The sequence below is a fragment of the Elephas maximus genome, chromosome 6 (genome assembly GCF_024166365.1).
Source record: "Elephas maximus indicus isolate mEleMax1 chromosome 6, mEleMax1 primary haplotype, whole genome shotgun sequence".
Classification (NCBI taxonomy): Eukaryota; Metazoa; Chordata; class Mammalia; order Proboscidea; family Elephantidae; genus Elephas; species Elephas maximus.
The window spans coordinates 30,480,487-30,505,241 of NC_064824.1; the positions used below are offsets into that span (position 1 = coordinate 30,480,487).

Consider the following 24,755-nt stretch of genomic DNA (forward strand, 5'->3'; position numbering starts at 1 on the left):
ATTTTGTTTTACTTAGATCCACAATCAATAGCCATGGAAGCTGCAGTCAAGAAATAAAAAGACGAACTGCACTGGGCAAATCAGCTGCAAAAGACCTCTTTAAAGTGTTGAAAAGCAAAGATGTCACCTTGAGGACTCAGTTGTGCCTGACCCAAGCCATGGTGTTTTCAATCACCTCATAGGCATGTGAAAGCTGGACAACAAATATGGAAGACTGAAGAAGAATTGATGCCTTTGAATTGTGGTGTTGACAAAGAATACTGAATATACCATGAACTGTCAAAAGAATGAACAAATCTGTCTTGGAAGAAGTACAATTAAAATGCTCCTTAGAAGCAACGATGGCAAGACTACATCTCACATACTTTGGACATATTATCAGGAGGGACAAGTCCCTGTAGAAGGACATCATGCTTGGTAAAGTAGAGGGTCAGCGAAAAAGAGGAAGATCCTCAATGAGACGCACTGACACAGTGGCTGCAACAATGGGCTCGAGCATAACAACAATTGTTGAGGATGGTGCAGGACTGGGCAGTGTTTCATTCTGTTGTGCACAGGATCGCTATGAGTCGGAATCAACTCGAGGGCACCTAACAACAACAATACATTTTTGAATGAAAAATTAATTTGCACCATAAATTTTTACCTAAAACACAATAACATTAAACAAACTATTAGAACTAAAAATGAGTTCAGCAAAGTTGCTGGTTAAAAGATCAATACACAAAAATTTATTGTATTTCTATACACTAGTAATGAACAAGAGCCCTGGTTGCACAGTGGTTAAGCGTTTGGCTGTTAACCAAAGGGTCAGCAGTTCAAACCCACCAGCCGCTCCCTGGAAACCCTATGTGGCAGTTCTACTCTGTCCTATAGAGTTGCTATGAGTTGTAATCAACTTGATGGCAAATGGTTTTTTTTTTTCACTTAATAATGAACAACCCAAAAATAAAATTAAGTAAATGATTCCACTTAAAATATCATCAAAAAGAATAAAATACTTAGGAATACATGTAACAAGAGAGGTGCAAAACTTACAGGAAAAAACATAACATTGCTGAAAAAATTAAACCCCCAAATACCAAAGCCATTAGCATCAAATTGATTCAGACTCATAGGGACCTCACAAGACAGAGCAGAACTTCCCCATAGGGTTTCCAAGGCTGTAAATCTTTATAGGAGCAGACTGACACATCGTTCTCTGGGAAACAAATTAAAACAGACCTAAATTCACCAATCTGATTATTAAAATGCTAATATGCCCCAAACTGATCTATGCATTCAGTGTAACCCCTATAAAAATCCCAGCTGAACTCTTCACAAAAATTGTGAAGCTGATTCTAAAAAGTTCATACAGAAATGCAAAGGACCCCAAAGAGCTAAAACAATCTTGAAAAAGAAAAACTATTATTTATTTTAAAAATAAAAGCCACACTGGACATCACTGGAAGATGCTGCAAACAATTTATTAATTTGAAAATAAGTAAATAAAAGGGAAAAACCCAAGCATTTATCCTAACTTTTCTAAACAAACTCAGCCACCGAATGTTCAAACAGTAGACGAGGGGGGGGGAGGTTTTTGTTATAGCGGTATGCCAACTAATAAACCAAAGAGGAAAGTCAGAATATCGCCATATATTTGTGATACCTAACATATGAGTCGGAATCGACTCAATGGCAGTGAGTTTGGTTTTGATTTTTTAAATTATTTGATGAAGAGCCCCGGTGGTGCAGTGATTAAGTGCTAGGCTGCTAACCAAAACGTCAGAAGTTTGAACCTGCCAGCCACTCCACAGGAGAAAGATGGGGCAGTCTGCTTCTGAAAAGATTACAGTCTTGGAAACCCTATGGGTTTTGTCCTGTATGATCACTGAGTTGGAAGTGACTCCATGGGGATGGGTTTGGTGGTTTTTTTTTTTTGTATGTATCGAGTGTCGACAGCTACCAACGTCTCACAAAGAAAGGCTGTAGAAATTATGGGGCTTCTCATGGCAGACAAAGAAGCCCTGGTTAAGTGCTCAGCTGTAACCGAAACATTGGTGGTAGGAACCCACTAGTGGCTCTGCAGGGGAGAAGACCTGGCCATCTGCTCCCCACAGATTTCAGCCTAGGAAACCCTATGGGGCGGTTTTACTTTGTCCTATAGTGTTGCTATTAGTAGGAATGGACTTCACAGCACACAACAACAGCCATGGAAAAACACAACTTTGCTTATCAAGTACAACTGACAAAAAATGTGAATCCGAATCTGTTCAAGTCTCTAGATATAAATTCTGATAGAGAAATACAGAAGACAGAAGAACATGTTAAACAACCCTAAGAGAATACAAGCAGCAAAATGCAGACTACAGAAACGATTGTTTTTTTTTTTAACAATTATAAATAAATAAAAGAAAGGAAAAACCTAGAGTTTCAAAAAGACTTAAAAGATATATCAATCATTTGCAAATGTGGGCCTTATTTGGGTACTGATTCAAACAAACTGCGGTGGGGAAGGGATTGTGGAATAAAAAAAATCCAAATAAAACTGTAAAAATTATGATATTCGCAAAACTAGGAATTTAAATAGTGATTGGATTTTCTGAAGGTATTAAAGGATTATTTTTAATTTTACCCTTTTTAGGTGTGATTAATAAGGAAGACCAAAGAAGAATTGATGCCTTTGAATTATGGTGTTGGCGAAGAATACTGAATATACATACCATGGATTGCCAGAACAACAAACAAATCTGTCTTGGAAAAAGCACACTCAGAATGCTCCTTATAAGCAAGGACGGTGAGATTTCGCCTCATGTACTTTGGACATGTTATCAGGAGGGACCATTCCCTGGAGAAGGACATCATGCTTGGTAAAGTAGAGGGTCAGTGAAAAAGAGGAAGACCCTCAATGAAATGGACTGACACAGTGCTGCAACAATGGGCTCAAGCATAGCAACGATTGTAAGGATGGCACAGGACCAGGCAGTGCCTCCTTCTGTTGTACATAGGGTTGCTGTGAATCGGAATCAACTGAGGGCACCTAACAACAACAACAGGTGTGATAATGGTATTATAGCTAATTATGTTTAGAAAAAAAGAAATCTTAACCTTGAGCAGTGTATACTGAAATATTTTATAAATAAAATATGACATCTAGTATTTGTTTCAAAATAATACAGGGTAGACAGGGATATGGCAAAAACAAAGTTGGCAAGAACTGATCATTGTCGAAGCTGGGTTATGGGGGCACGGTGGATTCATTCTACTGTCATGTCTACTTTTGCAGATATTGAAGTTTTTCCAAAATAAAATGATAAGAAGAATGAGGAATGAAATAGAAACAAAAATCATAAATCAAGGAATTAGGGGATGCAACAGCGCAGAATGGCAAAAGAAAATCTGGGATGGCAGCTGTGCACCATGCCTAAAGACATGCAGGTCAGACTGACGCAGAACAGAAGGTGGTGGGCGTGAGGTCTTCAGGGAAGGGGAAAAAGGAATTATCTATGTGCTTGTGTGTTTTTAAGACCTGTTGGAAGTCTGACAGATCCGCTGGAGTCTTTTGAGAATTAAAAAAAAAAAAAACGACTGATGACTATATAGAAAACTAAATAGATGAGGGAAAAAAAAGAATTAATTAATTATAAGATAAACAAAAAGTTGACCAAGAAATGAACTATCTTTGAATTATTAAAAGCAAAGGAAAAATAAAAACTTAGAAAGGCAATATTAAAGAATGGGTCAAGATGATACTAGGCGAGAATTAGGAGATTACTGTGTAAAATTACAGCTAAATCAGTTGCCGCTGAGTCAACCCTGACTCATGGCGACCCCAAGTGTGTCAGAGTAGAACTGTGCTCTGTAAGGTTTTGAAAGGCTGATTTTTCAGGAGTAGATAGCCAGTCCTTTCTTCTGAGGTGCCACTGTGCTGACTCGCACCTCCAAACTTTTGGTAACAGCCAAGCACATTAACCCTTTGCACTACCCAGAGACTTTAGCATTACAGCTAGAATAGGTTAAAATTATGTAAAAATTATTAGGTATAAGGACAAGGATAGAAATAAAGACAAAATAAAAAAATTTACTTGTTAATAAGGTAAGATTATGGTGATATTTTTCCTTTTCACTTTTACTGTTATATGCTACTATATTTTAAAAGTTCTTACTCCTCTTAGGCCAAAATCTACCTTCCTATTAAGTTTTGCCCTCTGGGGCCACAAAGACAAAAGACCAATTCCTTTAAAACATGATAGATTTTAAAATATTTAAAGACCAATTCCCTCTATGTCTTCTCTTTTTCAAATTCCTATAGGCTTCATAAGAGCAAGCATTATGTCTTACTCATCTTCATATCACCAGCAGCTCTTAAATCATGTCTTAAGTATAGTGAGCAATCAATAATATTACACATTTGTAGAGCTGAATATGAGGTCCCCTCATAATCTGGTCACCGTTTCACAGCTTTGCTGTCACTTGTTACCATGCTACTTAAAACATGACTTTTTATTCCCTCTCAGTTCCTTGTATTCCCTGTGCTCCAGTGACCTTCTTCAATCTACTTCTATCAATCCACTCTCATGGCTATAACCTGGTCCTCAAAAACAGCTCCATCTCTTAAATTCAGACATTTCACTCTCTACTACCCCCATCCTTCTAGCCCACTACCCCCACCCTTCTAGCCCACTTTTTCGATTACATCAACTATATCTTTACGATTTCATCAGGACCTTTCAGTCAACTGACTGCTCCACTTTCTCAATATGTGATATTCTTACTGTCTTCACATCCTTCCTTAGCCCATTTTGAATTCTGAGTTCATACTTCAACTTTGTTCTTATCAGTATAGTCTAAATTTCCTTGTCCCACAGCCCATGCATCACAAGCTGCTGGAAAAAAACCCCAATCTTGTGTGAAACTACTATAAGCCCTTTTCAAGCCTGTACCTGGGCTGCTTAGTGTTGTCAACGAAATCATACCTCAGAGCAGATTGGTTCCACCATAAATCTAGGGCTGCTGATTTCAACTGGGAACTCGGAGCTGCCTAACAATCCTGCCACACTAACCTGGTAATCTCATTCCCTCATTTTGCAAAATTTCAAAGCATTTCAACTTCCATCAGATCTTTAATCCTCCACTTTTCCATTTCTCTGAACACAATGCCTGTTCTTCTCATTGCACACAGAACATACAAGTTGACAGATGCATACACCCTCATCTTCCTGCCACTTCAGAAACTTTGGTATATTCCCAATAATACACTACTATGCAGTCATAAAAAAAGAATGAGAAAGTTCTTTTTATATACAAAAAAAGGGCAAATAACAAAACACAAAACAATGTTTGTTATGGATTGAATTGTGTCCCCCCAAAATGTGAATCAACTTGGCTAGACTATGATTCCCAGTATTTTGTGGTTATCCAGCATTTTGTGATCTGATGTGATTATGTTATGTGCTGTAAATCCTAACCTCTATCGGAATCAACTCGAGGGCACTGGGGATTGTATGATGTTCATGAGGCAGTTATGTTAATGAGGCAGGACTCAGTCTACAGGATTAGGCTGTATCTTGAGTCAACCTCTTTTGAGATGTAAAAAAGAAAAGCAAGCAGGCAAGATGGGAACCTCATGCCATCAAGAATGAAGAAGCAGGAGGGGAGCGTATCCTTTGGACCCAGGGTCCCTGCACCGAGAAGCTCCTTGACCAAGGGAAGATTGATGACAAGAACCTTCCCCCAGAGCCGACACAGAGAAAAAGACTTCCCTTGGAGCTGGTGCCCTGAATTCAGACTTCTGGCCTCCTAGATCGTGAGAGAATAAATTTCTCTTTGCTAAAGTTATCCACTTGCGGTATTTCTGTTATAGCTTAGATAACTAAGACAATGTTTATAATGTACACTGTGCATAAATACGCATATAGTCTGGGAAAAAATATTATTAAAAACTACAAATAGTTTCCTCTAGGGAGGGAAACTGAGGTGAAAGGGAGATTTATCAATGTACGCAGTCTTTCATAGGTTTAGAACATACATACTTTTTTAAAGATCTGAGATTTCAGACATGTGCAAATGGAACAGACATGACTTTGGTCACGGGTAAGAACACTGAATGCAACAGTGGTGAGATCAAAGTCCAGTTCAACTCCATAAAAGATTATGTCTTGATGCTGGCAAAGACTCTTGAATTAATACTCTTTGGGAATGGCTATAAATACATCTACTGTGCATTATCAGCCAGCATTTTACTTTTCTTAAAAATTTAGACAACCAATTTTCCTAAAAGATGGAACTGACACGAAATTTCAGCAGCAAAGAGAGTTCAGAAAATTTGATAAATTGTTACTAAGATGTGCTCAGATAGTCTTAACCTTTAAGCACGACTTCAGGGACAAAAGACATGTCTTCACAGCATGCCTTCTGAAGGCGGGTGCTGATAACAGGATGCCAGGCTGGATTATCTATGTGCCCTCTCTTTCTATGCAAAAACATGTAAAAAACCCAACCAAACCCATTGCCCTGAAGTGGAATCTGACTCATAGAACCAAAACCAAACCAAACCTGTCACGTCCATACCGACTCATAGCGACCCTATAGGACAGAGTAGAACGGCCCCAAAAGGTTTCCAAGAAGCGCCTGGTGGATTTTAGCTGCTAACTTTTTGGTCAGCAGCCAAATGCTTAACCGTTGCACCACCAGGGCACCTTCCTATGTAAAGGGATATTTATCACATTTGCCATTCCCTAAGTTTTGTTTACCGCCAGGAAAAGTGGAAAAAAAAAAAAAGTGGAAGTCAGATATAGGGAAAGCCATTTAACCTTTCACCAAGCCAAAACCAAACCTACTGCCATCAAGTCGATTCTGACTCATAGTGACCCCATAGGACAGAGGAGAACTGCCCCACAGACTTTCCAAGGAACACCTGGCGGATCCGAACTGCTGACCTCTTGGTTAGCAGCCATAGCACTTAACCACTATGCCGCCAGGGTTTCTTTAACCTTCCAAGGTGCCTATAAAATGAGATTGGGGGGAAGTAGGAGGAGGGAGCGCTAGATGATCTTTAAAGTTTCTTCTAGCTCTAAAAATTGATCGCTTAGCGTGCTAATGGCTGGCAAGTTAATATGCTGCCTTCTCTAAATCATACTTGTATTTACAGCTTCCTCTAAATAAAATCCAGTAAAGTGAATGATGTAAGCTATTTTGGATATGGCATGTTTGGGTTGATTAAAACTTTATACCTCTCAAATCAAACCAGGTAGTTGGTTACCTATACCTTGATTTCTCATCTCCAGACCACATTTGCATTGGTTTATTTCTGTTTGCTATCACTTACGTATATATTATGGATTGAAATGTGTCCTCCAAAACGTGTGTTAACTTGGCTAGGCCATGATTCCCGGTGTTGTGTGGCTGTCCTCCATTTTGTGATCTGATGTAATTATCCAACGTATTGTAAATCCTAACCTCTATTATGTTACTGATGCAGGACTGGAGGCAGTTATGTTAATGAAGCAGGACTCAAATCTACAGGATTAGGTTGTATCTTGAGTCAGTCTCTTTTGAGATATAAGAGGGAAGTGAGCAGAGAGGAGAAAGGCCTCCTACTACCAAGAAAGAAGGGTCAGGAGCAGTGTTCATCCTTTGGATCTGGTGTCCATTTGCTCAGAAGCTCCTACACCAGGGGAGCATCAATGACAAGGACCTTCCCCCAGAGCTGAGACAGAAAGCCTCCCTTGGAGCTTATGCCCTGAATTTGGACTTGTAGCCTCCTACACTGTGAGAGAATAAATTTCTGTTTGTTAAGGCCACCCACTTGTGGTATTTCTGTTACAGCAGCAGTAGATAACTAAGACAATATGCAATAAACTTTACAAAGGCAAAGTTACATTTTCCTGCTCAAGCTTTACTTAACTTTATTTTGAATACATTCATGACACTTCAAGTATAAAATATGAGCCCAGAACTGAAGAACTAACCATAATTTGCATTCTGCAAAAGTACAGTGTGAAAATAACACCTTTACAGAATCAAAACATCACAGAAAAACGTGCAATATTCCACAGGCTAACTTAAAATGGCAGGAAGTGTTTATATTTGAATCAGAATCTGTAGAACCATAGTGTTTTCAAGGTAAAGAAATAAAGGAATAACATAAAACTTTTGAAACGGAACCTGGAAGAAAAAGCATTTTGGAAAACATATTAATCATGAAATGCCTTTCTTTAGAAAATAGGAAATAGAATACAATCTCCACATTCATAAACCATTTCCCAAAGAGGAATCTCTTTTTGAAACAGTTTTTGCATTAATAAGCAATGAATGGACAGATATATCCATTTACTGTAGTACGACAAATCTTAGTCAGAAAACCAAAAAAGAAATGCTTACTGACCACTTAGGTTTTTCTATCTGCCAAAAGGTAAATTCAGTAAATACGTTTGTCTTATGTAGACCAACTTTTGGCATTTATAACCTACCAGAATTGTGACTAAGGGCTTCCCAACAATACTTAGCAGAATGTCAAACAGGCCTATGATGTGAACAAATGAATATTTAGGAATGCTGTATCAGTAACCATGACTTTGGTCTGCTAGGAACTGATAATCTCAATTAAGACAGCTTAAAAGGAAATTCATTACCACACATAACAGACAAGTTCTTGACTGGCTGACGCAAAGGTGCCTTGCAACTCTCAACTATACCATCCATAGAGCTGGCTTCATCTAAGCCTGGTATCTCATAGGATCATAAGAAAGCTGCTAGCAGCAAGTGGGGCAACATGCTTCCTTGTTCATATCCATCCCAAATGCAAGCTTGGAATAAAGCCCTTCCCTTCAGTATATTTGGAACAAGACCAACCCTAGACTAGTAACATGCCATACGCTAACTGGCTTAGACTGACCAGAATACACCAGTGAAACAGGATATAGGGTTAATTGTCCCTGAGTCTTATGAATATGTATAGATATGCACATATACAATATCAGGATTCTGTCTAGAAGGAGGAAAGAGGGTAGGCAACTAACAGTGTTAAAAACAGATACTACTGTTGACTTCCGAGTAGTCAGAACATTAATTTGTGGAATTGAATCAAAGGATCACTGTAATTTTTATTTCTATGCATTGCTAAAAAAAAATCACTTGGTAAAGACTAACAAATTATGACTCTGATCAAACCAGCATGCCAGAGGATTTACCGTATAATAAAAAACTGATCTTAGCATATTAACTAAGCTCTACAGTTACCAAAAAAATGAAGCTAAAACTTTTTGTCAACATACAACTATCTCACCCCAAGTCATAAAACTATATCAACTTAAGCTTCTTAATACACATTAGCCAAATCATACTAGTTTTTCCAAATTTTTATTTCATACAGAAGTAGTAAGATAAATGTTATACCGTCACCTATATGAAAACTTTTCTTAGTAGTTCATTCATTGTAAGAGGAATCCCTGTATTGCTCATGATTTAAACTCAGGATGAAGAAAACCAAAGGCTTTGAGTTGGGAAAGACTAACCAAGTCACTCAGTCCAACCCTACACATTCACATGTCTAAATTACCAGACATCCTTCTCCAAGATATTTATGATACTCATTTTTTAACACTACCTCAATTTTCAAGAGCTGTTTTAAGTTATATTTGAGTAAATCCATCAGCTTGGGTACCACCTATGAAATTTAGCAAAGGAACGCTATTATCCATGTCATGAATTACATGGTAAGAAAAAAACAGGTCTAGTACTCAGTGATTCAATAAACTTTGAATATCATGTGGCAGGTACTGTGGCCGACACTGGGAATATAACATTGAACACAACAATAGAGTTCTGCCCTCCAGGAGCTTATAGCTAGCGATTCGCTCCAACGCAGAACACAATGCAAGCCACGCTCCCCCACATACTGATCACACAGCACTGATAAATGGTCTCTTGTTACAAATCCCCCACCAAGTTGTGTACTCACACTAAGGCTGAACAGTTGAACTCACAGCCTGCAAACTGGGCTCTCCAGTGCCCCCCGGCTTCTACAGAGAAGCAACAGAGGCTGTGAGTTGGGTGGAAAACAGGGGAGGCTGCAGAGGATTAGCTAGAATATCCTCCACTTTTGCTGTAACTCAAGCAATTACCAGTGTTTTTGGCTTTCTTTTTTAATGACAATTATTAAATTTTTGAAAACATGTAGTATAAACTATGAAAAGTACAACAGGATATAAATGCAAAAGAAGTCTCGTCTTCCCCATCCCCAAACCAACCAGGTAGTACATCCAGAGGAAGTCTGTATGTGTATAAACACTTAAAAAAAATTCAAAAGATGACATAACGCACTGTTCAACAATTTCCTTTTTTATAAAAATAGTATATCTTTGTTATCAATACATGTAGAATTACATCCTTCTTCTCGAATACTGTGTATTATTCCATTGTATGGATGTACTGTAATTTACATAACTAGTCCCCTAATGGAAACCCTGCTGGCATAGTGGTTAAGTGCTACAGCTGCTAACCAAGAGAGTGGCAGTTTGAATCCACCAGGTGCTCCCTGGCAAGTCTATGGGGCAGTTCTACTCTGTCTTATAGGTTGCTATGAGTCGGAATCAACTTGACAGCAGTTGGTTTGGTTTTGATTGGTTAGTCCTCTATTGATTCGGTTATTGCCAACCACTTATTATTTACTATGTGGTTTTATACATGCATATATATGTAGTATAAAAATATACATGTATTTGCACATAACACATACATGTAAAAAACATATGAACAATTGTATGGATAAACTTCTTAAATATTAATTGCTGAGTCAAGTACATGTGTTTTTAAAATTTTGATAGATGTGGCCAAATTGTCTTCAACAGGTGGTATACTCATTATATTCCTTTCAATAATGTAAGACTACGTGTTTCCTCATATGCTCACTGACATAGCGTTTTATTAAACTTTCCAGTTTTTGCAATTGTAATAATTGAAGAAACAGTGTTTCAATTTGTGTAGTTCCCTGGGTTTATCTTTGAAAGCAGTTACATGTTCATCTTGATCTTCTTCTAGGTATGCAGATTCATTTTAGTGAAATTTCCTTTTCTTTTTCTTACTTTCTAAACATCAGAAGTGACTTCGCTACTGAGCTAAAAGGGTGTTTGGGGGCCATACTCTCTGGGTGTCTCCAGTCTCTGTCAGACCAATAAGTCTGGTCTTTTTCCGTGAGTTAGGATTTTCTTCAACGTTTTTCTCCAGCTCTGCCCAGGACCATCTATTGTGATCCCTGTCACAGCTACTAGTGGTGGTAGTTGGGTACCACCTAGTTGTGCTGGATTCAGTCTGGCGGAGGCCGTGGTAGCTGTGGTTGTATGTGGTATTTTCTTAAGGGAAAACTTTAAATTTTTATGCAGTCAAGCTACAACAATTCGTCTCTATTTGCCCAGAAAAACAGAGGAAGAAGGAGAGTCAGGAATAGAAGAAAGATATGGAATGTGTGGCTAACTGCTTCCATGAACAACTGTCTTTTTTGCCACGAGACTAGAAGAAATGGATGGTGTCTGGCTACCATTACTGAACATTTGATCAAAGATTCCATAGAAGAATCCTGATCAAAGGGGGGAAAATGTGGAACAGATTCTCAAATTTCTCCAAAACTCCAGACTTCCTGGAGTCATGAAGGTTGAATGAACTATAGAAACTATTATCCTGAGATAAAGTTTAAACCTTAAAACAAAAACATCCCCTGAAGTCTTATTAAAATCAAACAATAGTTTAGCTTAACTAGTAAAAAATGTTTGCATTGAGCATTATCTCTTTTATGAACTATCTACATGAGATCGAATTGACAACAGCAACTTGAAAGATTAGACAGGAATCTTAGGGGGCAATGAATTTACATTAATGGGGCAGAAACAACTCAGAAAAGTTGAGGGAGAGAATGGTTACTCAACTTGGAGAAAGTAATCAACTCAACTAAAGGGTACATGTAGAAAGTCTTTTACTGTGTATATTCTTAACAACGATGTCTTAGTTAGATAGTGCTGCTATAACAGAAATACCACAAGTAAATGGCTTTAACAAAGAGAAGTTTATTTTCTCACAGTAAACAAAAAAATAAAAGTAGGCTAAAAGTCCAAATTCAGGGTGTCAGCTCTAGGGACGGCTTTCTCTCTCTGGCAGCCTTCTCATCAATGTTCCCCCAGATTAGGAGCTTCTTTGCATAGGGACCCCCAGTCCAAAGGACGCACTCTGCTCCCAGCACTACTTTCTTGGTGGTATGAGGTCCCCAACTCTCTGCTTGCTTCCCTTTCTTTTTATCAATTGAGAGATAGAAGGCGGTGCAGGCCACACGCCAGGGAAACTCCTTTTACATTGGATTAGGGAGGTGACCTGAGCAAGGGTGGCATTGCAATCCCACCCTAATCCTCTCAACATAGAAATACAATCACAAAATGGAGGACAACCACACAATACTGGGAATCATAGCCTAACCAGGTTGATATACACATTTTGGGGGGGGACATAATTCAATCCACGACAAACAACAAATAAATAAAATAAAGTATAAAAAATTTTTATGTGGTCAAATGTACTCATTTTTATTGCTTTACTAAAGTTATAAAAGAATTCCTCCACGTTTTACTTAATAATGTTTAAATACTTGATTCATCTACAGCTTATTTTGGTGCAAGAAGGGAAAAAATCCTTTTCCCTTTTTTCAATACTTTAGTCGCTATACCAAAAAGAATTGGTCCATGTACAACTCTTTCTGATGGTACTGAAGGAAGAAGTCCGAGTTGAACTGAAGGCACTGGAGAAAAACAAGGCTTCAGGAATGGAATACCAATTGAGATGCTTCAATAAACAGATGCAGCACTGGAAGTGCTCACTCATCTCTGCCAAGAAATCTTGAAGGCAGCTATCTGGCCAACTGACTGTAGATCTATATTTATGCCTATTCCCATGAAAGGTGATACAACCAAATGTGGAAATTATTGAACAATATCATTAATATCACACACATGTAAAATTTTGCTGAAGATCATTCAAAAGCGGCTGCAGCCGTATATCAATGGGGAACTGTCACAAATTCAAGCCGGATTCAGAAGAGGATGTGGAACCAGGGATATCATTGCTAATGTCAGATGGATCTTGGCAGAAAGCACTGAATACCAGAAAGATGTTTACCTGTGTTTTATCAATTACACAAAGGCATTCGACTGTGTGGTTCATAACAAATCATGGATAAAATGGTGAAGAATGGAAATCCAGAACACTTAATTGTGCTCATGAGGAACCTGTACATAGTTCAAGAAGCAGTTGTTCAAACAGAACAAGAGGATATTGCATGGTTTAAAGTCAGGAAAGGTGTGCATCAGGGTTGTATCATTTCACCATGTGTATTCAATATGTATCCTGAGCAAATACGAGAAGCTGGATTATATGAAGAATGGGGCATCAGGATTGGAGGAAGACTCATTAATCAACCTGCGTTATGCAGATGATACAACCTTGCTTGCTGAAAGTGAAGAGGACTTGATGAAGATCAAAGACCACAGCCTTCAGTATGGATTACACCTCAACATAAACAAAACAAAAATCCTCACAACTGGGCCAATAAGCAACATCATGATAAACAGAAAAAAGACTGATGTTATCAAGGATTTCATTTTACTTGAATCCACGGTCAACACCCATGGAAGCAGCAGTCAAGAAATCAAAAGACACATTGCACTGGGCAGATCTTCTGTAAAAGACCTCTCTGAGGTGGTGAAAGGCAAAGATGTCACCTTAAAGACTAAGGTGCGCCTGACCCAAGCCATAATGTTTTCGATCACCTCACTTGTATGTGAAAGTTGGACAATGAATAAGGAAGACTGAAGAAGAACTGACGCCTCTGAATTGTGGTGTTGGAGAAGAATATTGACTATACCATGGACTGCCAGAAGAAATCTGTCTTAGAAGAAGTGCGACCAGAAGCTCCTTAGAAGCAAGGATGGCGGAACTATGTCTCACATACTTTGGACATGTTATCAGGAGGGATCAGTCCCTGGAGAAAGATATTATATTTGGTAAAGTACAGGGTCAATGAAAAAGAGGAACACCTCAATGAGATGGGTTGACATGGTGGCTGCAACAATGGGCTTAAGTATAACAACCATTCTGAGGATGGCAAAGGACTGGGCAGTGTTTTGTTCTGTTGTGCACAGGGTCACTATGAGTTGGAACTGACTGGATGGCACCTAACAACAACAGCAAGTCTTCATAATTCTCTTGATAATTCTTGCCTATTTTATTTATTTATTTATAAACAACATTTAGGATCAACTTTCTGATTTTAGGAGAAAAGCCTTCTAACTTTTGCTAGATGTATTACATGCATAGACATAAATTCAGGCAAAAGTAAAATCTTCATAATACCAAGTCTTCTCATCAATAAAAGCATATATCTTTGTATTGCTTTTATCTTCTTTTATGTCCTTCAGTTGTATTTTTAAGTTTTCAACTTATAGATTTCACAACATTGTAAGTTTATTCTTCAGTGGTATATTCTTGTTGTTATTGGAAACAGGATCTTTTTCTTCATTGTATTTTAAAACTAGTAATCTGGGTACAGAAAGACAACTGACTTTTCAATATTAAGCTTGTACTCGAATACATACTCATATATGTATAAACCCTAAAATTTACTAAAAACTTTAATCAAATGACTTCCCAGCATATATGGAGATGAAAAAATAAGTTTTTTCTATTCATTACTGGTGTATTGAGTTGAACAGTGTTCTCCAAAAATTCGTTTCTACCCGGAACTTCATAATGTGATTTATCTGGAAATAAGGTCTGTGCAGTGTAATTAGTTAAGATGAAGTCATAATGGATAAAGGTGGGCCCTAATTCTATGACTGGTATCCTTATGTGAAGACACAGGGTATATGATGACACAGAAATACAGAGGAAACATGGCCATAAGAAAACAGAAGCAGAAACTGGAGTGACACACTACAACCCAAAGAATACCAAGGATTGCAACCACCAACAGCTGTAAGAGGCAAGAACTGTTCCTTAGAACCTTTAAAGAAAGCATGGTATTACTGACATCTTGGTACTAGACTTTTAGCTTCCACAACAGTGAGAAAATAAATGTCTATGTTTTAAGCCACCCAGCAGGTGGTAATTTTTTTTACAGCAGCACTAGAAAACACATGGCTAATTATATTACCATGGGGCAGTGGTGATTCAGGGGTAGAATTCTCACCTTTGTGAGGGAAACGTGTGTTTGATTCTCAACCAATGCAGCTCATGTGCAGCCACCACCCATCAGTGGGAGCTTGTGTGTTGTTACGACGCTGAACTGGTTTCATCAGAGCTTCCAGGCTAAGACAAACTAGGATGAAAGGACTGGCAATCTACTTCCAAAAGTCAGCAACAAAACATCCTATGGATCACACCTGGACAGCCTTTCCTGCTGTTGTGTAAGGGATCATCAGGATTAAGGACCAACTCGAGGACATTTAGCAACAACAAAGAATACTAATACATTTCCTAATACTAAACTATGCTTGCATTCCTGATGTGAATTCTTTTTCCACGTAGTTTAAATATATTATGTCTTTTTATGAATTGCTGTATTCTACTTACTAATATTGAGGTTTCTGCAATTATGGATAGAAATGGTGTCTAGTTTTCTTTTTTGATGCTACTTTATCCGATTTTGGTATCAGCATTAGACTAGCTTCATACCAGCAATTTGGAAGGATTCTATCTCTGTACTCTGGAAACCTTTAAAAAGCATGAGAACATCATGACCACACGGGGTTATCTGAGAGAATTATAGAAACAAAAAAAGAAGAACACAGATTGGGAAAAAACAAAAGCAACTCATATCACAAAAAGCTAATTTCCATAATACATAAAGATTTTAAATATATCAATAAGAAAAAAGGCAATAAATTTAACAGAAAGTACTGTATTTTTACACAAATAATGCGTGCCTTCTAGGTTGGTTTGTAAGCCGCATTTCTCCCTCCGCAAGGTATTTTCATAAGTACGCTATGCTAACTTTTTTACGGCAACATGTAAAAAAAAAAAAAAAAATTGCCATAGTGGTGCTTATGAAAACACCTTGCAGGGGATGACATAAGTGGAAAACAAAGGTAGGAGGGGCATGTTACTACGTAAAAATATGACAGGCCATAGGACATGAATAGATAATCGACAAAAAAGGAAATACGAATAAATCTCCAATATATGAAAAAATGCTCAGCTGCATTTAACAGCATAATAACACAAAATGTGTATTAAAACTACTATAAGACTGGCAGGAATAAAACAGTTTGAAATATTTCAACATGCTGGCAAAGTGCGGGGAAACCAGGCAGCTTTACACACTGCCGGTGGACATACAAATTGCTGACTCTGTGGAGCCTGATTTGGAAAAATTTATAAAATACAAAAATGCACATGCCCTTTCACCTGGCAATTCACTTCTATTAATTTAACTAACAGATTTATTCCAATGTGTATGACATGAAATATTAAAATAGATAATTATTGAGTGCTCTCTGAGGCAGGCAAAATTACCCTCTGCTTTCAGAACTGGAAAAACTTAAAGCTATGGGGAGGCAGAGTTACTTGCCTAAAATGACACATCTGCTAAGTAGTGGGTGTGAAAAACAAAACACAGGTGGTTTCGCTCCAGATCCCATGCTGTTAACCATTACAATACACTACCTTACAACATGTACAATGATATTTATTGCTACATTGTATGTAACAGCTGTATATTACAAACAACATCTATTAATAGACTGCATGGCTATTTCACCCACACAGCGAAATACTATGCAGCATTTAAAAGAATTGTCTAATCTCTTTCAGTGACTCATATGGAAAGCTCTCCAATATATATTAGGTGAAGAAGGTAAACTGCTGAATGTGTGGATTATGCTACTATATATGTACACATAAACTGAATTAATATTATATATATATAACCACATATGCTTCTTTATGCATAGACTATCTCTAGAATGACACACAAGAAACTGCTTAAATTGGTTATCAGGAAGGGAAATAGTCAACTGAGGGACAGGAGTGGAAGGGACACTTACTTTTCACATTTGTCCAATGTGCATTTTATCTAATCAACAAAAATATATTCAATAATTTCAAAAATAAAATAAGTCAAAGAAAAAATAAAGAAAAACTCTGCCATTATCTATTCCTTTTATTTATTTTATACATAGGTCATTCACACAAGAATTCATTTCTAAAAATTACTCCACAAGTTTGAAAAACACTGGACCAAAGAATGACTAATAAAGCCTAATGTTCCCGGTAAATATTTGATATAAAGCTTACAGAAAACAGTGTCTTACCTGACATGTGCATTACAGTATCTCTTGGAATAGTCAGTCCATGTTCCAAATTTTTGTGGAAAGAGAGCTTCAATCTGCATGAAAAGCTGTAACAAAACAATAGTTCTTAATATGTTGTTTTCATGTAAACGAGTATTACTTCGAGAAAACCAGTTAATAATATAGTAAAAATTAAAAAAGAAAATCTATGTCTTCTTCCTCAAGGCCCCTCCTTCCTCTCCACCTCCAATTGCTGCCATCCTATTTTTCAGGGATAATTGCCATACGTTTCTTTAAAATATGTCTATATATTCTCTATGCCTATATAACCATTGGAAACCCTGGTGGTATAGTTGTTAAGAGCTATGACTGCTAACCAAAAGGTCAGCAGTTCAAATCTACCAGGTACTCCTTGGGAACTCTATGGGGCAGTTCTACCCTGTCCTATAGGGGCACTATGAATCGGAATCGACTCAATAGCAATGGGATTATATAATCATTTGCATATATTCACTTTTACTCATACAAATAGGATCATATTATACATATTGTTCACATTACACATACACCCACTCCTCACTTATTGGGATTGTTAGGTTCCAAAGACCAGGTCCTTTTGCGAAAATTAAACAATTGAGGATGGCTACATCGTTATATAACTGCCAAATTCCAGTGAGGAATCAAAGAGTAAAAAATAGATTACAGCCTAGAAAACCCTATGCGGCAGTTCTACTCTGTCACATAGGGTCGTCATGAGTCGAAATCAAATCGACATTACCTAACAACAACAATAACATCTAAGTATTGTAACATGTATCTCAGAAGAGTTTCAGGGTGGAATACAAAAGCAGAACACATGTAATACTGGTAGAGGTGGGATGAGAATACCTGTTTCCCAGGCTTGGCTTAATAATTAATAACAATAATGCTTACTACATATTGAATGAAAACCCTGGTGGCTTAGTGGTTACATATATTGAACGCTTACCATGTTCCAGGATGCAAGGTACAGTACTTTCAGAGAAATACTTCCTTTAATTTCCTTACAACTATCCTACAAGACACCAAGTCCATGTTTTATTCACTATTCAGTGTTCATTAACAGTCACGGCCTCCCTAGGAAACACTCATACTTACAAGCTCATCCATAATTTCTCCTTTCCACACCTCACCTACCTCTTCTTAGAGTAATAAAAGCTAACTGGGGTATCAAGCAAAGCCTTGTTTCTCCATTCTAAGTAGATGTCTGATCAGGTCTGCACATAAGCTCTAGTCCCTCCATAGCTTCCCAAACACAGATCTTGAAGTGAAAGAAGAACAAACAGAAGTCTCACAGAGTTTCCAAAGAGTGGCTGGTGGATTCGAACTGCTGACCTTTTGGTTAGCAGCTGTAGCTCTTAACCACTATGCCACCAGGGTTTCCTCTGTAGGTACGGCATGATAGAAATAAAGTGGATTTAGCCCCAATTCTGAGAAGCTTATAATGTAAAATTAGAAAACAGACATAACAAGGGTAAATAAAGATGAAGAACACAGAACACAAATGTGAAAAATATTGCAAATTTGTACTAAACATGAAATCTTATAAAAAAGGTAAAAACTATTTTTTATACATACTTCCAAGGATGCCTAAGGTTTACACATGAATAATTAAGAACAGTCACAGGAAAAGAGATATTTAATTAAAAGCTCTTAAAAATTCCCTATGCCCTCCTTTGGCATTTAAGGCATATAATTTGAAATTATCAGCTACAAAACAGTTGATTGATTCAGTTGTCTTTTTTTCTAAAGCATAAGGATTTTAATACCTCTTCAGGCCTTCCCAAAGCTGGAGTTCCTGTAAGAAGAATGGCTCGTCTGGCTTTCTGTACTAATGGCAATAGAATCTTGCTGCGGGCTGCGGTTCTGGACTTCATGTAGTGTGATTCATCCACTATAACCACTCTGAAGTTCTGATTATTTAATGTATCTATCAAAGTCTTTGCATCTGTAGTTAAAAGACCATAACCCAGAATTGTCACTTTGCTGGTCGATATTCTCCTAGAAAAGAAAATCCATGTATTTTCAAAATATTTCAGTAACCAATTTATCATAAGCAACATAACTCTGTTAGGAAGAAATACAAAGGAGGGGAAAGAAGAGAAGAAAAACAAGAGAAGATGGTACAGGTTTCCTCTGCTATCCGAAAGTAAAGTGTTCCCATAAAACCCTTCACAAGCTAAAATAGCGTAAAGCAAATTACCAGTAATTTATATGGGAAATTTTTTTTTGAGCATTCCCAGACCCCCAAAATAACCTCCCAAGCCATACCAAATCACACATAAAACCTAAAACAACACTAACATACAGTAAAAGCATGAATGATATGATAAATACACAGCCTATAAAAACTAGAAATAATGTATTTTGTTGCCACAATGTGAAAACACAACCTGTTTGCGCTAAGTGAAAAAATCCAAATAGGCTCTTTGCTTTTATGGAAAAGGGCAAAAAAAACAGAAATAGCATTCATTTTTTATCTGTTCTGTAGTCAGCCATTAAAGAGGCAGCATGCTGTGTATCTAATGCTATGCTTCTTTACATACGTGGAAGATGTCAGGTAACTTTTTCTACCTGCAACTGACATCCTGTAGTGAAATTATACTCTGGAGTTGTAGTGGTTTCTAAGATATTTCAAATGTTATTTAAATAAGAATATTAGCCACTACTTGCAAGAGTGTATTTCCAAAATAATACCAAAAATCATATGACCAAAATGTTACAAAAAATGATGGAGGGGAAATACTTTAAGAAAATTTAAATGTAAGCATTTAAATAACATATGTTGTTGGGTGTCATCTAGTAGGTTCTGACTTATAGTAACCCTGCATACAACAGAACAAAACACTGCCCTGTCCTGTGCCATCCTAACAATCGTTGTTATTCTTAAGCCCATTCTTGTAGCCATGGTGTCAACCCATCTCACTGAGGGTCTTCTTCTTTTTTGCTGACCCTCTACTTTACCAAGCATGATGTCCTTCTCCAGGGACTGATCTCCCTGATAACATTTCAAAGTATATCAGACATAGTCTTGCCATCCTTGCTTCTAAGGAGCATCCTGGTTTTACTTCTTCCAAGGCAGATTTGTTCATTCTTTTGGCAGTCCATGGTATATTCAATATTCTTCTCCAACACCACAATTAAAAGGTGTCAATTCTTCTTTAGTCTTCTTTATTCATCATCCAGCTTTCACATGCATAGGGGGCGACTGAAAACACTATGGCTTGGGTCAGGTGCATCTTAGTCTTCAAGGTGACATCTTTGCTTTTCAACACTTGAAAGAGGTTTTTTGCAGCAGATTTATTCAGTGCAATGCATTGTTTGATTTCTTAACTGCTACTTCCATGGGTGTTGATTGTGGAACGAAGTAAAATGAAATCCTTGACAACTTCAAACTTTTCCCCATTTATCATGATGTTGCTTACTGGTCTAGTTGTGAGGATTTTTGTTTTCTTTATGTTAAGGTGTAACTCATACTGAAGGCTGTGGTCTTTGATCTTCATCAGTAAGTGCTTCAACTCCTCTTCACTTTCAACAAGCAAGGTTGTGTCATCTGCATATTGAAAGTTGTTAATGAGTCTTCCTCCAATCGTGATGCCACAGTCTTCTTCATATAGGCCAGCTTCTCAGGTTATTTGCTCAGCATATAGTTTGAATAGCTGTGGTGAAAGGATACAACCATGACACACACCTTTCCTGACTTTAAACCACACAGTATCCCCTTGTTATGTTTGAATGACTGCCTCTTGGCCTATGTATAGGTTCTTAAAAAGCACAATTAAGTGTTCTGGAATTCCCATTCTTTGCAATGTTATCCATAATTTGTTATGATCCACACAGTCAAATGCCTTTGCATAGTCAATAAAACATAGGTAAACATCTTTCTGGTATTCTCTGCTGACATCCCTGGTTCCACATCCTCTTCTAAATCTGGCTTGAATTTCTGGCAGTACCCTGTCAACATCTGCTGCAGCCATTTTTGAATGATTTTCAGCAAAGTTTTACTTGTGTGTGATATTAATGCTATTGTTTGATAATTTCTGCATTCGGTTGGATCACCTTACTTGGGAATAGGCATAAATATAGATCTCTTCCAGTAGGCTGGCCAGGTAGCTGTCTTCCAAATTTCTTGGCACAGACAAGTAAGTACTTCCAGCGCTGCATTCATTTCTTGAAACATCTCAAGTGGTATTCCATCAATTCCTAGAGCCTGGACTTCCTCCTTCAGTACCATTGGTTCCTGCTCATAGGGTACCTCCTGAAATGGTTAAACATTGACAAATTCTTTCTGGTATACCAAAACCAAACCAAACCCACTGCCGTCAAGTCGATTCCTACTCATAGTGAACCTATAGGACAGAGTAGAACTGCCCCATAGAGTTTCCAAGGAGCGTCTGGCGGATTTGAACTGCCGACCTCTTGGTTAGCAACCGCAGCACTTAACTACTACGCCACCAGCGTTTCCTTTCTGGTACAGCTAACTGAAAATGGTTATTGGGCCTTAATAAATTCTGTATTCTTTAAATTTCTAAGTCTTTTAAATTTTATGCAGTTTTATTAGAGAAGACAAATTTTATTTATAATTACCATCTATATTTTATTTAAACCATGTAAGTAGTAACCAAATTTCCTTGGTCCAATAAAGATGTATTTCTTTGAGTTAGGGTTCCAAGGGTGAAAGAGAAAACACCCTCCAGCTACTTTGTCTGGTTCTTCTTCCACATTCACAGTGCCAAATTTCTATAAATAATCTTTGCACTACCAGTCTTAGAGAATACCACACAATGCAATAGTACCACCACCAAAAAAATCTAACTAAGAACAGACATTTATTTCAAGTAGATATACTGCTTTTTATCTAGGGCTAAAAAATTAATAATACTGAATCCCTGAAAGCATGATAATTTGCATGATTCACTTAGATATTCAACATAATGACTTATCAATATTAAAATTGATTAACTCATTCCAATGGTTGGAAAATAAAATGAAGAAAAACACTGGCTATACTATGATTGATTTTTAGCATAAAGAACTCAAATAATCACAAATATTTTCAAGCTATATCGTCTCCTCACTTATCGACTATCTTGTTATCCAAAATTTCACACTTACAACAATGGTAAAAAATCTACTATCCGACTATTTTGGGCATTAACAACATATGTCTGGCAGTTATGCCAGAGGTGCAAGGCGAGAGTAACTCTGGCTGTGATAGTTATATGCCAGCTTGGCTGGGCCATGATTCTCAGTGGTTTGGCAGTTATATAATGATACAATTTGGCAGTTATGTAATTATGTAGTCATCCTCCATTTTTAAGATCTGATGTGATCATCCTCCATTTTCGTACAATGCCAATTTCACATAATGACCTGGTCTTTGGAATCTAACCATGTTGATAAGTGAGAAGAAGGTGTATAAGATACTTAAGTTAAAAATTAACATAATAAAGAAAATCATACTTGCTAATATTACTTTCTAGTCATACATAAAACTTCTATATTAACTAACGCTTGCAAGCAAAATCCACCACAGTTGCTGATAATAAAGGCTCACAAAGCTTCAAGTTAATCTATTCACTGAGAAGTAGTGAAATTTATTTTCAAACCATAAAATAGTCAGTTTCTAAGTCCACTTAAGGTATATATAAAGTAAATTACATACATCTTTGAAAGTATAGTACTTTATCTTTGTTTTAAAATCTATTATCAGGGAATTTATTAAATTGAATATATTTTTGAGCTTTAGATAAATTTTCTTGAGAAATAATTCATATTACAAAATGTAAAAATAAAATTCTGCTTTCTATCTCTTAACTCTAAATTATGACTTGTTGATGATATTCAAATATGGGTATATACTAAATACACACAAGCACACAAGGAAGACTTTCTTTTACTTAGTATTAAAAAGTTGTTCTTACCCAACATCGGCTTTATTTTGAATAACAGTGATTTCTTCTGGACCTAGCTCTGGTATCCATTTTTCTATTTCTTCTGTCCAAGGGTACCTCAGAGATGAAGGGACCACTATTAAAAGAGGCCATTCCTCTTTATAAAAGTAAGCAATTCCAATTGCCTGGATTGTCTTTCCCAGGCCCATCTAAATAAACAAAACAAAAAAAGAAAGGCTAAAACATTTTAAAAGAAAAAATTTAAATATTTTACTTAAGGGTATTATTAGCAAGGGAATTTTGTTAACATTAGAGTAAAATCAACTGGGCTACACGGTTAACAAAATGTTCAAGATTATGATGACCTTTAAAAGCAAATTATTCTTAAACATCCGTGATTGGATTTACAGAGGCAAAATGACCCCAATCTTAAATATTACCCAGTGCCGTCGAGTCAATATTAGCTGTACTAATTTCATAGATCTTAATTTTTTAAAGCCGTATGTGTATGTGTAACTTCTGTCCAATGACAGAACCAAAGCATTAAATTCAAAACATTAAGGATCAGTTAGGAAATAAGCAGCCATCTTAAAAAAGAATGGATCACAAACCAAGAAGTTTACTTAAGTATAATTCATGGAAGGATTAATCTAAGGAGATGATGTGTGGAATACAAAGGTAACCAACTGAAGAAGGGTAGAGTAAAGAATCTGACTCTACTTTTGCAGTTTGACAGCTAACAGCTTTCAAGTCCCACCAGTTCCCCTGCCCCTCTGCCCTAAACCTGGGCAAGCTGTTTAGAAACCCTTAGTGCTGCCTTCATTAGCAATGGTGGAAACTTCAAACCACTCAAGCCTGAGCCGAGCAGTGAGAATCCTCACCCTAGCCCCAGCACTAAACACAATATAAACCAAACCAATGTCCTTTCCCTGATCTCTCAGGCCATTCTTGGATCTGCTTGGGGACCTGCCCTGCTCTCCCCAGAAAGCCTTACTACGTATGTAATAAACCTTTTCGTTCCTTCTTGGTGCACGTGATTTAAAATTCTTTTCAAAATACTGAAAGCTAAGTACGTATTTTAAAAAGTTTCTGTTTAAGAAGAAATAGTCCCACACAATTATCTTCCTTTGACAAACTGTATCTAGAACTCTGCTATGCTAAGCTATGATCAATCCTGACATCTGAACCATACTGGTGGAGGAGTCCATCCTGCCTCCACAGTCATTTCTCAATATTTGTTAAGAAACCGACTTGTAGTTTATATGAAAGATTTTCCTTGAGCTTGGTTGGCTAGCCTGAAAAGTTTCAGGATCTGGTCAACTTAGCATCACCGGAAAGAATGACTTTCTGAATGTGCATACCTGAAGGTCATATCCTATACCTTTAGAGAATTCACCTAAAAAAAAAAGACACCTTAATCACTTTTTATTCAGCTATCTTTCCTAGTCACAACTCCATATCTTCCATTTGCAATCCCATGAGTTAAAAGGTTATGTAGTTAAATGATTACAGGTCA

The 24,755-nt window shown here is 37.2% G+C and overlaps 1 protein-coding gene across 4 annotated transcripts in view; it reads right to left on the reverse strand.

The window, feature by feature from the left end:
* ZRANB3 (zinc finger RANBP2-type containing 3) overlaps positions 1–24,755 on the reverse strand; it is a 254,774-nt gene that overhangs the window by 104,178 nt on the left and 125,841 nt on the right. For 3 of the 4 annotated variants that reach the window (XM_049889231.1, XM_049889233.1, XM_049889232.1), the window contains exons 4-6: positions 23,270–23,448; positions 19,115–19,346; positions 17,328–17,413 (exon numbers count right to left, since the gene is read on the reverse strand). In XM_049889231.1, the coding sequence (XP_049745188.1) occupies positions 17,328–17,413; positions 19,115–19,346; positions 23,270–23,448 (497 nt within the window). The remainder of the gene's footprint in view (positions 1–17,327; positions 17,414–19,114; positions 19,347–23,269; positions 23,449–24,755) is intronic. The other variant, XM_049889234.1, reaches the window with a different exon arrangement.